The 17,445-nt window shown below is 42.9% G+C and overlaps 1 protein-coding gene across 1 annotated transcript in view; it reads right to left on the bottom strand.

Annotated features, from left to right (window-relative positions):
• LOC119647900 (delta-1-pyrroline-5-carboxylate synthase) overlaps positions 1-14,382 on the bottom strand; it is a 64,072-nt gene extending 49,690 nt beyond the window's left edge. The window contains exon 1 of the mRNA XM_038049206.1: positions 13,571-14,382. Coding sequence (XP_037905134.1) covers positions 13,571-13,741 — 171 coding nt within the window. The 5' untranslated portion in view covers positions 13,742-14,382. The remainder of the gene's footprint in view (positions 1-13,570) is intronic.
• Between the last annotated feature and the right edge of the window lie 3,063 nt (positions 14,383-17,445).

Here is a 17,445-nt window from a genome sequence, read left to right as displayed (position 1 = left end):
AGTGATTAGGTAAATAATCATGAAGGCATGGCTTAAAAAACGTAAGCGAGCGCCATCATGAAGAGGCCCCCCATATAATATAATGCATCGCAAAAATATACGACGCCCCGATGCTGAGGAGATACCAGAAAACCCAACCGCTAGTGGAATAGTGAACTGGTTAACCACACCAGACGAGCAACATCGAGGTATCGCTAATAGATTTGGTCGTTATGTAAGCTACGGAATCGTCCATTCTCATGTAGGGAGTCAAAAATTCTTCGGAGGATTCTTCTCTCGAACACGGCCAAGAGTTGCAATCCTCTGAGAAATATTGTATCATACATAAGGGCTGACAAGATCACAGTCTTGTACAGAGCTTTGGCTCTATGGTGAAACGTTTCGAGCGAAAAAACTTTTTGTAAGTTGAAATAGGTTCTGTTGGCTGCCAACAACCGTGCGTGGATTTCATCATGATAGCTGTTATCGGTTGTGATTTTCGAGCCTAGATATGAGAAATTTTCAACGATCTCAAAGTTGTAGTCTCATATCTTTATTGTTTTCGTTTGACCAGTGCGATTCGATGTTGTGCATTCTTTGATTCCGAATCTTTATATCTCATCAAAATCTAATCCATATTATCCTATTGGAAAATTACCCAGAAAAATACCAAAAATATAAAATTTACTTTTATCATTTAAAAATAATATCGAAGCTGGAAATAATACAATAAAACAAGTCGGAATACCGGAAGCTCGCACTTCAGGTATAAAGGTTTTGTGTTCATCTTATGTAAGAAATTTCAACGCACATTTCTCTATCCGTATATACCTACAAATCCAACATAATCCTTTATATTTTTCCAAACTACGAGACATACGTACACATTACGCTCACCCTAAACAAACAAACTGTCTATTTCCGAATACTTTACACACATATGCACGTATATAAATTGATCGTACCCATATTTCCGATTTACTTCCTATATTTATCTGAATTAGGTACTACCCGCAAAGTTCATTAGCACGCATATACTATATACCTACATACACACATGTCTGGTTGGAGTAATTGATATTCACATACAAATGATTAAAAAACTAAAACAAAATAATTCTTTACGACCCCATCCATAACAACTCATTTCGTTGTGGTATTGACGAAATGATATGTGATGATGACGTCATGCGGGTTGTAGAGTGCACGAAATTCACAAAACATGGTAAAGTTTTACCCCCTATAACTTTGTTAGTAATACTTGGATTTTCTTCAAACTTGACCAAACCGTGCACTATGTTCTTCACTATACGCATGCTAAATTTTGTACTTCTGGGATGAACATAAGGGGGGGTGCCGGGTAAATTTCTAAAATGTGGAAATATACCATTATTAACTTTATTTGTGCAGATATCGGAACCGGAGGCCTAGATTTCGTAGAGATGCATCACTGTGATTTTTTCCAGATTTTTCGGTTGGATAGGTTCTGAGAACGAGACCTGTTACACTTTTTGGGGGTCATATTTTGAGCCCTCACTCCCCTATGTTTCCCCCAACATCAAATATTGAACCAGTTTCGAAAAGTACTAATTGAGACCTTTCATTTGATACCCTACATGGCTACATTCTGTGAAAAAAAATTTTGCACCCTCCTTTCACATGTATGAAAAGCCCCCCCTTAAACTTAACACAAAATGGCGTCAGTTGCTGCATGTAAAGGGAACGGCAGATTACATACTCCTACCAATTTTCGTGACGATCGGTCCAGCCGTTTCCGAATAAATCGGCTGTGACAGACAGACAGACAGACAGACAGACAGACGGACAGACAGACAGACAGACAGTCTGTGAGGAGTGGCCAGATCTCCCATCAGGCGCGACCCCAGGTGGCGGATAGGGGCATACCTATTGATGTGTAAATATGTGTTCATGCACTTTTCTTTTCTGACTGTGCATGGGCTAGTGTTTGCTCATCTCTGGTGCGTGGACCAAAATGGCTATGGGAAGGACACCCAGAAAATAAAACCAACATGGACGAATTGAGAAGGAGTAAAGTTACGGTGCAGGGGCTCGGAACCCCAGTACCGGCGGCTTTTGGGAGTGAGCAAGCGGGCTCCCGGCCGTCGATATCCCTCGACCGCAGTGCCTCGGTGGTGGACAACTTGGCCACCGTTGCATCTAATACTACAAGTGTTTTAGATTTGGAGAAGGAGGTGTTCAAACGAAGCACGACTCTGCCAAGAACACCAATTGCAAAGGCAAAGAATGATGGACTAAAAGGAGATAGCTGGCCAAAAAAGGCGATTTCGACACCCATCGGATCTGATCAAGAGGTACTCCAGCAGCACCAAATAGATCCATTCAGGAGAAGCTCATCAATTTTACGATCTCCTCCAATATCAAAGCCGGCAAAAGAGAAAGCTCATGGGAGCTCAGCAATTGAAAAATGTGAAGGAGCCAGTAAAAGGAGTAGTCTGGCCAGGACTCACCGAGAACAGAGCCCTGACCCAGAAGAACTACCTTTTATGCAGCTTGGGACTAAAATAGTTGAGCTGTCCGAATTCATCAAGGACAAGCACAACGTGCACCAAGCCATCAAGAACATGGTGAGAGCCATCAGGGTGCTTTACAGTAGGTCCCAGGAAGAAGTAACAAAGCCTAAAGAAAAGCCGGACATTCCAGCCTCAACAGTGTCACAGGCGACCCAAGTGACACCAAAGCAGAAGGTCACCGATCCTCGATCAAGTAAGCGAGTGCGAGACAAAGAGGGCGAAGCTTTGGTGAATCAACAGGCACCAAAAAGGAAGAAAGGAGTCTCGACTAGTCCAACAAACGGAACTAAAAGTTCAGAAGGGCCCAAAGTGCCCAAAGTAGGAACGTCGGCTAGCGAAGCGAAACCGAGAGAAAATAAGAGCGGTCGTTGGACTAAGGTCGTGAACAAGAAAAGAGACAAGAAACCAAAGATGCGAATTCGCCCGGAGGCAATTGTAATCTCCAGCAAAGGACATCTAACGTATGCGGAGATACTAAAGAAGGTGAAATCTGACCCCGACCTAAAAGACCTAGGCGGAAATGTCAGCAAAATCCGGAGGACCCAGAAAGGGGATCTCATGTTTGAACTGAAAAAAATCCAGCGTGGGGAAAACTGACGGCTTTCGTAACCAAGTTTTAAACTCACTTGGGGAAAATGTCGCGGTTCGTTCCCAAAAACATGAGATCTATATCCAGTGCAAGGATCTCGATGAGGTAACATCCAGAGAAGAGATCTGCACTGCCTTGAAGGAACAATTCAAGTTGGAGGAATTTGGGGAAGCATCTATCGTGAGCCTTAGAAAAGCTTATGGCGGTACTCAAACGGCCACACTGCGACTGCCAGTAGAGTCAGCGCAGAAGTTGTTGGCCGTGGGGAAGGTTCGGATTGGATGGGTTGTTTGCCGACTAAGGGAACAGATCTCTTTAAAAAGGTGCTTCAAATGCCTAATGTTTGGACACTTCGCGAAGGCATGCACTACCGGCATCGATCGGTCCGATCGATGTCGACGGTGTGGGGAAAAAGGACATATTGCCAAGGAGTGCAATAGAGACCCCAAATGCATTCTGTGCGAAGAAAAGGAGGGAAGGGATAACCGGCATATTGCCGGAAGTGGTAAATGCCCAGAATTTAGGAAGGCGTTAACTGCAGTGAAAAAATGAGGTTAATACAAATAAACCTAAATCATTGCAGGGTCGCACAAGATTTGCTTGCGCAGACCACTTACGAGTCCGCGATGGAGGTTGCTATCATTAGTGAACCGTACAGAAATCTTGACGGTGGTGTATGGGTCACAGATGCGAGTGGTGGAGCGGCGATATGGGCGTGCGGTCGTCAAGCCATACAATATAGTATGCGTCAGGCGGCTAGTGGCTTTGTGTGGGCGAAAATAAGCGGTATATTCGTATACAGCTGCTACGCTCCACCGAGCCTCACACTTCCTGAGTTTGAAGAATTGTTAGATGATCTTGTTCATGACGCAAGGGGACGAGGTCCAAAGGTGATAGCCGGTGACTTTAATGCGTGGGCTATCGAGTGGGGCAGCAAAGAGACTAATGCAAAGGGGCGGTGCTTATTAGAAGCATTTGCCCAGTTAGATGTAGTTCTGGCCAACGAAGGCAATGTAAACACTTATCGGAAGGGGGGAACTGGTTCAATTGTAGATCTGACTTTTGTCAGCCCTGCGCTGGCACGTGGCATGTCCTGGCAAGTTAGCGAGGACTTCACGTACAGCGACCACCAGGCGATCACCTTTGAACTAAGGACCGAGCCACAAGGCAGGAGACCCGCACCCCGGGAGCCGAAATCCAGAGGAACACCAGGATGGTCTGCAAAAGCGATGGATGAGCCAACATTCATGGAAGTGTGGCTAGACCTGCCTAGCAAAGCCGGCACGTCCACGGATAGAGCTCTCCATGTTACACAAAGCGTCTCCAAGGCATGTGACGCGTCGATGCCTAGGAGATGCTCATTCTACACTAGAAGACCCAATTATTGGTGGAATAGTGAACTTGCCAGTCTTCGATCGATTTGCCACAGAGCCAGACGAACGGCTCAGAGGGCAACAGGTAGGATCGATCAAAGGCAAAAGGAGTATGCCTATAGGGAAGCCCGCAAGAACCTCAAGCTCGCCATCCAGCGGAGTAAGAGGAAATGTTTCAAGGAGCTCTGTTTAGAAGCGGACATAAATCCGTGGGGTAGCGCCTATAAAATCGTGACAGGGCGATTCAGAGGCCGATCATCACCGCAGATCACGTGCCCTATGCTCTTGTTGAAAATAATCCAGGGGTTATTTCCCCAGCAGGAGCGGGGTACTAACACTTTCCAGCGTCCCCTGAATGTGACGCCGTTTCCACCAGTCACCAGGGACGAGCTGCTGGAGATCTGCAGTCGAATAGGCGACAGCAAAGCCCCGGGTCTGGACGGCATACCGAATAAGGCGCTCAAACTTGCCGTCAAATGTAGACCGGATATGTTCGCGGAGCTGTTCGAAGCGTGCATGTCCGAGGGTATCTTTCCAGCGACGTGGAAGCGGCAGAAGCTGGTGTTGCTGCCTAAGGCTGGCAAACCGCCAGGGGAACCGTCCTCCTATAGACCCATATGTCTTCTAGACACTATGGGAAAAATGTTGGAGCGGGTTATTTATAATAGACTGCTCCCAGTCGTCGAGAGCCAAGGCGGCCTTTCAGATAGGCAGTATGGGTTCCGCAAAGCCAGATCAACCATTGATGCCATCAAAATGGTTACTGGCTTGGCCGAAAATGCAATTCACGGAAGGGGTTCTACCAGCAAATATTGTGTGGTGGTCACCCTGGATGTGAGGAATGCTTTTAACTCGGCCAATTGGAACCTTATACGAAAGTCTCTGGCGACGATTGGTGTTCCCACCTACCTTGCCACTATCATAGATAGCTATTTGCACGAGCGAACATTGTGGTATAATACCGATGATGGACCCAAGGAGTACATTGTCTCCGCGGGTGTCCCACAGGGCTCTGTACTGGGCCCACTACTGTGGAACATCATGTACAATGATGTGCTTAACCTTCCGGTTCCGGAGGAGGCCACGGTGGTGGGTTACGCCGATGACATAGCACTGGTTGTGGTCGCAAAGCATCTCGAGGATGCTGAGTTGTACTCAAGCGAAGCAATCAGTGCTGTTAAGGCTTGGCTGGAAAGTGCTGGACTGGCACTCGCGGAGGAAAAGACGGAAGCGGTCCTCATCACTAAGCGCCGCAAAAGAAATTACGCCTGCGTCAGAATCGGGGATCGTATCATCACTTCCAAGCCGGCCATCAAATACTTGGGGGTGATGATAGACGGAAAACTCAATTTTAAGCAGCACATAGAGCATACTTGTAAAAAAGCATCCACCACGAGTATGGCTCTCGCAAGGATGATGCCGAACGTAGGAGGACCGCGGCATACTTGCAGGCTGCTCATAGCCAAGGTGGTGAGTTCTATCATGCTGTATGCAGTCCCAGTTTGGGGAAACGCGCTGCAGGTTTTAGGAAATGCATATAAACTGAGTAGGGTTTACAGAAGAACAGCCTTAAGGGTGTGTTCTGCCTTCAGGACCGTCTCAGACGATGCAGCGTTCATCATCTCGGGAATGATGCCAATTGACATCCTGGCAACCGAAATGATGAACATTTATAACACCAGGTCCATCTCTCCCTTATCGCAGGTGAAAAAAGCCGAAAGAGAGAGATCCATAAGCAGGTGGCAACAGCGATGGAACCAGTCAGAAAAAGGTCGTTGGACTTACAGGTTGATCCCTTCCATCAGGGAGTGGCTGGAGAGAAAGCATGGGGAGATCAATTATAATCTCACCCAGTTTCTCACCGGCCATGGAGGATACCGTCAATACCTGTACAGGTTTAAATTGGACACCTCGCCTAATTGTCCAAACTGCGACGGGGTCCCGGAAGACCCAGCGCACGTATTCTTCCAATGTCCTAGGTTCGTGGAAGAAAGGAGGAACCTAGAGGAAACTCTAGGTGAAGTGCTATCACCGGAAAATTTTGTCCGGAGAATGGTAGCTTGCCAGGAAGACTGGGATGCGATCAATTTCATGATCGCAGTGATCCAGGAGAAACTGCGAAAAGCAGAAGAAGTGAGGAAGGCGCGGTTACGGACCCCGCGGGAAGACGGAAGGAGACCTAGCTAAACTAAGCTAACTCCGCCCCGTGATGTAATACCTAAAGGTGGTTCCACGGGGTAGGGGGGGAGTCGGGGGTGGTTTTAGTGGGTAAAAATCCCACACGCTGGTGTGTCCAGACCAGTGTCTTTTGAAGATTTCCACCTCCTCAAAAAAAAAAAAAAAAAAAAAAAAAAAAAGACAGACAGACAGACAGACAGACAGACAGACAGACAGACAGACAGACGGACAGACAGACATCGAATCGATTCTAATAAGGTTTTGTTTCACACAAAACCTTAAAAAGAAACAAACTTGGGAAAGTTAATAATAAACTTCTCACAATAAAATAACACCTCAGCAACGAACCAAGCGAGGATTGATAAACGCTTTGCTAACAATCATCGAATACATTACTGTTAATCTGCAAGCAGAAGATGCAATTAAAGCGAATAAAGAAATAAACAAAATACTAAATAATAAAAAATTAAATGTCCAGATAACTCACCAATCTAAATTAAACGTAAAAATTATAAAACAATCCGAAAATATCATCAATCATATTAGCCAACAAGATCAGGTCATAAGAGATTATAAAAATTGCATAAATTCTCGGAATCAAATCCGATTAAAGCAAGAACTTCAAATATTTGAATCATATAAATAACCAGCTCAATCTCAAAGATCGTTTAATTCTAATCTAATCTGATAATATCTTTGAAGCAGTTACTTTAGTAAAACTCAAAAGCAAAATAGAAAGCACAGGCTCAGCGTTTAAGACATGAAAGGTTTTGTAGATTTCTTAGGTAGGAATATTCTGGTATATTTGTAAGTAACTTTTTCCTCAGTGTGCATATGCATTTAATATGAATGACACGTCTTAGAGACACATAAATTTACTCGAACGGAATAATTTTCCTCCGGTTTAACTTTTGTCAATAATAGCTAGATTTCCAGTCGTATCATGTCAGTATCATTTCATGTTCATGCTTCATGTTATAACCTATAACCTATATCACTTTTGTGATCCTAGGTTGAGTTTAAGATAGGTTTGCAGTAAACTTTCAAATATTTCAATATATTTTTATCTTTTTTTAAAAAGATGTCAGAATAGTGGTACTCAACGTACCACTATTCTGGCTGGAAAAGGAAGGATGGCGGATAATAACATATTTCTTTCAGATTTTTGCGGTGGTTAGTTTTTCAGAATGGTTTGCTTCTTTAAGTATACATGAAGCCTTTCCAATCTCCTAATTTAAAACAAAAAACGGGGCAACTGCTAATTGCTCCAAAAAGTAGAAACTGAATTACAATATGAAGTGCAACAACAAGAATAAAGAAGTTCAATAAGTAAAAGCAAATATATTCCAAAATCAACTCAAACTACATTGAGAATTCACTACCTAGTTATGTGAAATTTTCGGAAATCCCACTTGACTTAAAACTTAAAACCTCACAACCTAATTTTTTCCCCAAAAGCGTCATTCAGCCGCACTTTCTTGTAGTGAACAAAAATATCCACTACCTAGTCGACATGCCCAAAGTTACTACAGAAATCATCTTAGCCAGCCTGTTGAGAATGATAAGAAGGGGTGTACCCTGGATATATATACCAAGTCCTTAAGACGGGCAAAAGTGGCCTTCATTCCGATCCTCGCTGCCTAAATTTTTTGAGCTCAGATTCCTAGCATTCTTCGCATTGAAAACAGTGGAGAAGGTACTAGACAATTGTATCAGAACTAATAATCTAAAGTGCAATTCGCTACATCCCTACCAACATGCTTACCGAACAGGGAATCAGCACAAACTTCCCTATATGAGTTGGCCGATATACTATGTGGCGCAACAAACACCAAAGAGGAGTTTATGAATATCGAAAGTTTTTTCGACAACACAAGATATGTGCAAATACAAAATATCCTTATCAGGAAGGGGTCGAGAACACTTTGGCGTTCTGAATGGGCAAAGTGTGAGAAAAAGATCAGTAAAAGTAACACCATGTACAAGTTCATCAATAAAACCCAAGTCCACATGCATCACCGGTATGAAATATGCTATTTGACAGGCCCTTAGAAAAGCTAATCAACACTGTAACAAGGATCCAGAGTTACCCTGACGATATTATATAAACCTGTACGGGTAAATATGAGAGCAGCCTATGTGACAGAATCCAACGTAGATTCTGAATAACTATTACCTAGTTTAGGATAGCAGGACTGTACACCAATTCTATTTATTCAATTCGCCATAGTACCATTCACTAGGGAGCATAGCTTTGATCACCTAAGGGCCATTAAACTACACGACACCGGAGTTAAACAAGGATCAAATATTTGGAAATTACACTAAACCAAAAGCTACCCCAAAAGATGCAAGTCAAAAATATATGTAAGAGAACTAGAATAACTTTGAAGATTTGTAACCCATAACAGGAAGGCAATAAAGCAGGAATGAGCTAATTAAGATGGAAGCATAAAAGTCTCTATGGACCAGAATTGTCATGTGGAATTGGGAAGGATAGAAGAGGAACGATTTGGGAACTATACTAGGCGAATTTACAAGGAATAGAACAGTACAGGATGCTTTCTGAGGAAATGAGAACCAAAGCGCACCCAGAGTTGTTTAACCGCACCAAGGAGAGCCTTAGAAAAAATCCACAGTATAATGTTCAAATGGCCATCCGATCTTTCCCACAGTATGAAAATTTTTCAAAGCATTCTTCACAAGCATATTCCCGAAACCTTTCAAATAACCGTGAACCAAGCCGGATTTGTCAAGAACTGCGAAACTACTCACGCAATACATGCTGCCCTGTTACTCATGGAGAAACAGCGTGAGAAGCATCGCCGTCTTTATATCGCATTTCTGGATCTAGAAAAAGCATTTGACCGTGTGCCACACGAACTCATCTGCTCTACGACAACACTTACTACCAGAAGAACTCGCGGGTTCAATTACTCCACCACGATCCAAAGAGTAAAGTTCGAAGTGTGACAGGTATATCAAAACCGCTTGGTGTCTCTGTCTGAAAGAGACGGCGTTCCACAACTGGTGTTCTTTGGGTTCGTCGTATCAACGCAACTCAACTCGCTAACATCGTCTGAGCATCGAAGTCAAGGTAAGTAACCAAAAGGCCGGCCGAAACAACAGTGGCTTGACACGTTGGATGTGAATTTGACAGCCTCGCGATTGCATCCAGATCAGATTTTTGATAAAACAAAATAGTGCAACCGCTTGTGAATGGGACAAAGGCTAAAGAAAAAAATTACGAGCCTTAGGAAAGCAGCCTAGCAGGCTAAACTACTATCTGGGAAAACCGGAGATATTAACCGGCATTGTCCACGAATTAGTAAAATTATAAATAAATTATACGAAGTAGGAAAACACAGCTGGAGTGTATCAAATTCAAAGCTAAAACATCAAGAACCAGAAAACACACTAAAGCTTTTGTCAGCTATAGAAGTGATGCTGAACCATCTTTAAAAGTAGAAACAGCTTAAGGTACTTTTGGATAAATGCACCCTCACTATAAATGAATCAGTACGAAGACACTTAGGTCAACTATACTACGGGATTTTCAGAGAATTATTCAAAAAGGATCTTAAAATTATTCGAATCAAACGAAGCATTACACGAGTATGTACAAACCAATATTAAGCAAAATTTGCACCCATCTTTACAGTGGAGTGACGATGACCTTGTCGAGTACTTTGCACCCCTCAGCAAGGCATTGTTTTGACTGTTCTATCGCTTCCGGTGTGTAGTGACAAGCCAAGTTTCACAATGTAAGTTGTCCGCAGTTTACTAGAATTTCCAATAGTAAACTTGTGGTTGTTACATAAATACGATGCAATTGCTACTTCAAAACAAGCAAACGCGCATTCAATAGGCGTACAGCTTACCCACGTATAATTCATATTTGTACTTTTTTTATTGGGTCAGTGTGTTAGCAAATAAATGTTATGTGATAATAATATGAGATTCGACTGGACTTCGACAGCTGAAACTAGTAGTTCTTATCTTCGACTAAGGTAAATTTCAACAGTTACAAATATTTCCAGCCAAATCCGGCTTCTTTCCAAATGTTTTTAAGTCCAGCGATAAATTTCAAGGCAATGATTACAATTATTTCATTAAAGTACAATTTCAGCTAAAGTGTCTATTTTAGAAGGAATGCGGATGCGGATTAGAAGAAAGCGTAACTTCGCGTCCGACTCAAAGAGCTCTTTCTAATAGTTGGCCTCAAACCTAAATTGAGGGAGGTAAAAAAGGGGGATTTTCTTCGGGATCAGTATCTTCTCGGGGGACCGCAATAGAAATTTCAGTGAAAAAAGGGGATAATATGGGGCCCTCATAATATGGAAGAACCAACAAGTCTGTGAACCAGAAAAGTACAGGGAGCAACCGCACCAGGCGCGCAAGTTTTACCAACTAGTCAGCAGGATGAAGCCTTATACTCGTCGATGCTCATCCTGCCGAGACAAAGAGGTAAATCTAATTTCCGACAGAATGGGCATATTGGAGTAATGGGTTGAGTACTTTGATGAGCTACAGAACAACCAGAACATCAGCAAGTTGGAGATCCCGCCAACTGAAGACGACGGACAAATACTGCCACCACCAAGTTTAGGAGAAACAGTCCGTACAATTCGTCGGCTAAAAAATCATAAGTCGCCAAGAACCGATGGAATTATAGCCGAATTTGTTAAATATGGAGGCGACCAGTTACACCAAGTGGTTCATCAACTTGTGCTCAAGGTATGGGACAGCGAATCAATGCCTGACGATTGGCAACGAGGCATTATCTGTCTCATACATAAAAAGGGAGATATCACACAGTGCAGCAATTATAGAGGTATCACGTTGCTATAACAGGCCGGATAGCCCCATACGGCCGGAACCAAAGAGGCTTCACTCCAGGCAAATCAGCAACAGATCAGATTTTCTCTGTGCGGCAAGCGATGGAAAAACTGTTGGAATATGAACACGAGTTGCACCATCTATTCATCGACTTTAAAGCCACCTATGATAGCATAGTCAGGGTAAAACTTTACACGGCCATGAGAGAATTCGGTATCCCGACGAAACTAATAACACTGACTAGGCTGACCCTGACCAATGTGCGAGGCCAGATAAAAGCAGCAAGATCACTCTCAAGACCATTCGACATCAACAACGGTCTTCGACAAGGGGATGCCCTATCATGCGTCCTCTTTAACTTGGCCCTCGAGAAAGTAATCCGTGATGCTGAGGTAAATGCAAGAGGTACGATCCTCTTTAAGTCCACCCAACTACTGGCCTATGCTGACGATATCGACATCATGGGAAGAACCACCCGAGACGTACAAACTGCCTTCATCCAGATCGAGCAGGCGGCGATCGGCGCGAGATCTTGGGCTGCACATCAATGAAGGCAAGACAAAATATATGATGGCAACGTCAGCACCGAAGACGAACCAACCAACAACATCAAACCGCACTGGTCAAACAGGAAGAATAAGGATAGAGGAATACAACTTTGAGACCGTTGACAATTTCTCCTATCTAGGGTCGAAAATCACAACCGATAACAGCTACGATGATGAAATCCACGCAGGGTTGTTGTCCGCCAACAGAGCCTATTTCAAAAGCCTTACAAAAACTGTTCCGCTCGAAACGTCTCACCATAGGGTCAAAGCTCTTACTGTATAAGACAATGATCTTGCCAGTCGCCATGTATTTCTCGGAGACTTGGGTTCTTAGCAGAAAGAATTGCGAACTCTTGGCCGCGTTCGAGAGAAGAATCCTCCGAAGAATTTTTGACCTCCTACATGACAATGGACGATTCCGCAGCCTACACAATGACGAAATCTATGAGCGATACCATGACTGTCCGGTTGTGGATAAAATCCGGCTCAATAGGTTACGGTTACGCCCGGAAAGTCTATAAGGGCAATATCTATGGTAGAAAAAGAAGACGAGGCAGACCCTGCCTAAGATGAGCCGATGGGGTGGGCCGGGACGCCAGACAGCTTTTAGGGATATCGAATTGGTGGACCTCGGCGCAAAACCAGGATGTCTGGAGTTCCTTATTAAGGCAGGCCTAGACCGGATACCGGTTGTTGCGCCGTTGATGATGATGATAATATTAATACCAGAACTGAATAATTTTCAGCTCAGGACCTTCATTTTTGCTCATTTTTCCACATTTCCTCTCTACGGCTCTGGTTGGCCTACAAGATCAACATCAGCAACTGCTTGTTGGATACAAAGCCTTCCAAAGTGGAATATCAATACTTAATTACGAAAGTGCAATTGATTTTTTAAAATTAAATGGATTTCAAAAATTTGGGTTCCTTCAGATTATGCTGAGCCCCGAATTTCCGGTCACTTATCGGATCAAGAGATATCATGAACTTCGCCTGTATTTCTCAGTCACGTACGAGGTTTTGGGAAACCATCACTGGTGCGCAATCGATTGCCAACAATTCTTAATTGAATCCAGTGATAGAAGTGTAGGTCCTTTTCGTAGAACTGTAATTCTATGTACTTTCCAAAATTACTGATTATGTTTGGGTTCCATTTGCTACTAAATGATGAACCAGTAAAATGTTCGCCACAATAAGAGCTATTTAGAAATCAGACAGACAGTTATTGTCTTTGAAAAATTTTCACGCACACAAGACAACACTATGTAAATATTCCGAATGATGTATAATAAATTTGCCAGACTGCATTTTAAAGGAGAATGATTCTGAAAATCTCTTAACCTTTTCACTTTTTAATCCCACTTTTAATTATCTGAAATCATGTCAAAGGTTCTTACAGATAAAATTTTCAATTCATCTGGCAATTTTCGAATGACGCAAGACGCATATCAAGTTCAATGTACGGCAACCTATAAAAAGCTATGATCACTACTAATCCATGATAATACCCACCAGATTTCTTACAGTTCCACCCTTTGTTGATGAGTTTCGGATAACATTTTTCAGCGTTTTCGTATGAAGATTTTGCGAAAAATTCAAATTTTTATTTCCACTAAGTGAAAAAATCCTATTACGCGACACAACACTATTTACAAACTTAACTCCCTTCGTTAGCACCGTCATGTTTACAACCAAACTAAGTATTCACTATTAGAACAAATAAAACTAAAGTAGAAAATTGAAACAATTGGAAAAATTGTAATGTTAAATAACGAATCTTTATGGAATAAGCTACGCGCAAATTCACAATAAAATGCTATTCGGAAAACATGTTTTTAACCCAAGAGTCCACACAGACTGACTTGTAGATGAGTTTCTTATCAATTAAAGACCTCTTGGCCGCATCTACTCAATTCTATGGCAAATATTCGAAGTCCAGTCGACTAACATTCAATAAAATTGATAAGGGTCAGTCCGACGAGTCAGATCGTTATTGTTCAGTGTACATAAAGCACCGAGACCTAGCTCTTATCAAATCAACCCGCGGTGTACATATGCACATATGTATATAAATCAACAATATACGTATCAATACTCGACTTGCATATTTTTCTTCCTCCCCCTCCCATCGTCTGACAGCAGATTCAAAACAGTGAGCCGCTTTATAAAGCGCGCCCTAAAACACTTAGCCACCAAATTATATGATAATAGGGTGTAAGATAGATTAGCTGATAGCCTACCCCGAAATTGCCAAACTTGTCTGTTATCAAATACAAAGTATACACTTGCACGCGTTACGTAACGAAGACAAAATGAGAATGAGAAACCAATTACTGCCTCCGAGTGCGCAATTGGGAACAGACTGCTGATCGAAATTTAGAGGCAATGGAGACCATATTTCATATAGTTTTATTGATTTTAATTGTCAGTCCATCAAGCTCGAATTAATTGGACTGACACTGAAGACATGCATGAAGTTCACATGGCTTGCGATGCAAATATGTTTTCAGATCAACTTTATGCATGGGAGTATATGAAGGTCACCGCAATGGACCCTTGGACTTGGCTGAATCCGGAAACACTTTAGAAACATTAGACTCATTGAATCAGCGAATAATTGAAACTGGTTCGAATACTGAAACTACCTAGAACCAGCTGAATCAAATGTTCGAGAAATTCTTCAGATGCGTACGTGATTAACGACCCTTTACAAGCCTGACCAAGGAATAAGCATATTTTACACACTCTCGAACATCCCTTTTGGTCTGCTTAGCAAAAGAATGTGTAAAAAATCTGGCGTAATGGAAGAATCAAATATCCGGAAAGACCAATATTAATGCTGTTAAAGGAAAAGCTCAACAGAAATTCGCAGTTATAACGAAAAGCTTTAAAATAATATTGATCACATTTTGAGAACTCTAGTAACTGAGGAACAGAATGGATCAAACTCTAACAGCGCGAGGCTAAAATTTCAGAGAAATTATTCCCAAACCATCGAGGAAACTAATAAGAATTGACATAGTCAAAAAAGCCCATAGAGTTCGAGTAACGAATGATGTCAGTGAGGTTTGCATGGCAAATCCAACATGGTCAATTCACCTCAATGCAATGTATCCAATTTCTCCATCGTCGAGCAGAAATTAGAGCCCGAATGGCACATATTGAAAAACATATTGATTTACACTGTGCCTAACGCAGTCCCAAATCTACAATGTTAAATTAAGTTGGGAAACATTAGGGTATGACGTTTAATGCAATCCGCGCACGGTTGTTGGCTGCCAACGGAGCCTATTTTAACGTCCCACCACAACGCTCTTACTGTACAAGACAATGATCTTGCCAGTCCTCATGTATTCCTTGGAGACCTGGGTTCTTAGCAAGAAAAATTGGAAACTCGTGGCTGCGTTCCAGACAAGAATCCTCCGAAGAATTTTTGGCCCCCTACATGAGGATGGACGATTCCGTAAGGCTATCTAATGATGAAATCTATGAGTGATCCCATGACCGTCATGTTGCGGTGGATGGGTCACTTAATCCGTATAGATGAAGTTGATCCACCTCGAAAAGTCTATAAGTGCAATATCTATGCTAGAAAAAGAAGATGGGGCGGATCCTGCCTGAGATGCGACGATGGCATTGGCCAGGATGGCAGAAAACCCTTAGGGATATCAAATCGGCGAATCTGGACCCAAAGCCGGGATGTCTGAGGTTCCTTATTAAGGCAGGCCTAGACCGGATACCGGTTATTGCGCCGTTGATGATGATGATGATTTAATGTAAAAATATTTGCGCCCATAATATTTCCATTTGTATATGTAAGTGTGCATATGTACATTTTATAAACCTTATTAAAGTTTAGCGTGTTTAAAAATTCCCACCGTGTGTTTGGATACATGTGATTTCCCCTTTTTAGAAAATCATAACGATTTCGCTATCATCTGTATTCATTTTTAATTAGTTTTGGCGAAATTATTAATCAAAACTGGTCATATACGCGTTTGCGAACAACTTTTACGAGTATGTATTTTCTATCAAATTAAATGCATGTTTGTCGGACTTTCTCAATACAGTGTTTTTCCTTTTTTCCCTATTAAAATCTGTCTACTGTCTGTCTGCTCTTTTTTTTTTGTTTTTTGAGGAGGTGGAGACACTGGTCTGTACACGCCAGTGTCTGGGATTTTTACCCACTAAAACCACTCCCGACTCTCTCCCTGCCCCGCGGGAACCATCGTACATCACGAGGCGGAGTCAGCTCATTCTAGCACCTTTCTTCTATACGCAGCGTACGTAACTGCGCTTTTCTCCTCTCCTGTAGACTGCACTCAGTTTGTACTCCTGGGGTCCCTCATCAGTGTCACACCAGAGTCTCCTTTCAATTAAATAACTATCGACGAAAGCAGCAAGATAGGCGGTATTACCAACCATCGCTAGGGATTTGGGATTTAGATTTCAATTGGCCGAATTGAATCCGTTTTTTACGTCCAGAGTTACTACCACACAATATTCGCTGGTGGATCGCATCTTTGGCCAAACCAGTAAACAATTTGATGGCATCAATGGTTGATCTGGCTTTATGGAACCCATACTGCCGATCTGAAAAGCCGCCTTGGCTCTCAACAACCGGGACTAATCTATTATAGATTACCCGCTCTAACATTTTTCTCACAGTGTCTAAAAGACATATGGGTTGGTATGAGGATGGTTCACCTACCAGGCTTCTGCCGCTTCCATTCCGCTAGAAATATTCCCTCAGACATACACACTTCGAACAACTTAGCGAACATGTCCGGTCTGGATTTCACTGCAAGCTTAAGGCCCATATTCGGTACTCCGTCCAGTTCTCCAGCAGCTCGCCTCTGGTGGCTGGCGGAATTACCGTCAGATTCAGAGGTGGTTTAAAAAGAATCGGTGCCCTCCTCTTGCTGGGGGAATAACCCCTGGATGATTTTCACCAAGAGGGTGGGACACGTGATCTGCGGAGATGAACGGCCTCTGAATCGTCCCATCACGATTCTATAAACACGCCCCCCCCCCCACGGGTTTACGTCCGTTTCAGAGCAGAGCTCCTTAAAGTATTTTCTCTTGCTTCGCTGGATGGTGAGGCGCTCTTCTTGCTCGGTTGCAGGCTGATCGAGGGTCGGTCAGTTCATCATTCCACCAGCAGTTTAGTCTTCTACTAGGGAATGAGCATTTCCTAGGCATGGACGCGTTACATACTTTGGCGATGCATTGAATCAGTTGGACGGCTCTTTCCATAGAGGCGCCTGCTTTATCAGGTTGATCTAACCACACCTCCACGAAGATCTGCTCATCCAAAGATTTTGCAGACCTGCCTAAAATCTTCTTCAGTTTCGGGGATGATAGCCCTTTGCCCAGTCGCTCGACAC

The sequence above is a fragment of the Hermetia illucens genome, chromosome 2 (genome assembly GCF_905115235.1).
Source record: "Hermetia illucens chromosome 2, iHerIll2.2.curated.20191125, whole genome shotgun sequence".
In the NCBI taxonomy this organism is placed as follows: domain Eukaryota; kingdom Metazoa; phylum Arthropoda; class Insecta; order Diptera; family Stratiomyidae; genus Hermetia; species Hermetia illucens.
This window is presented reverse-complemented; position numbering and strand designations above follow the sequence as displayed.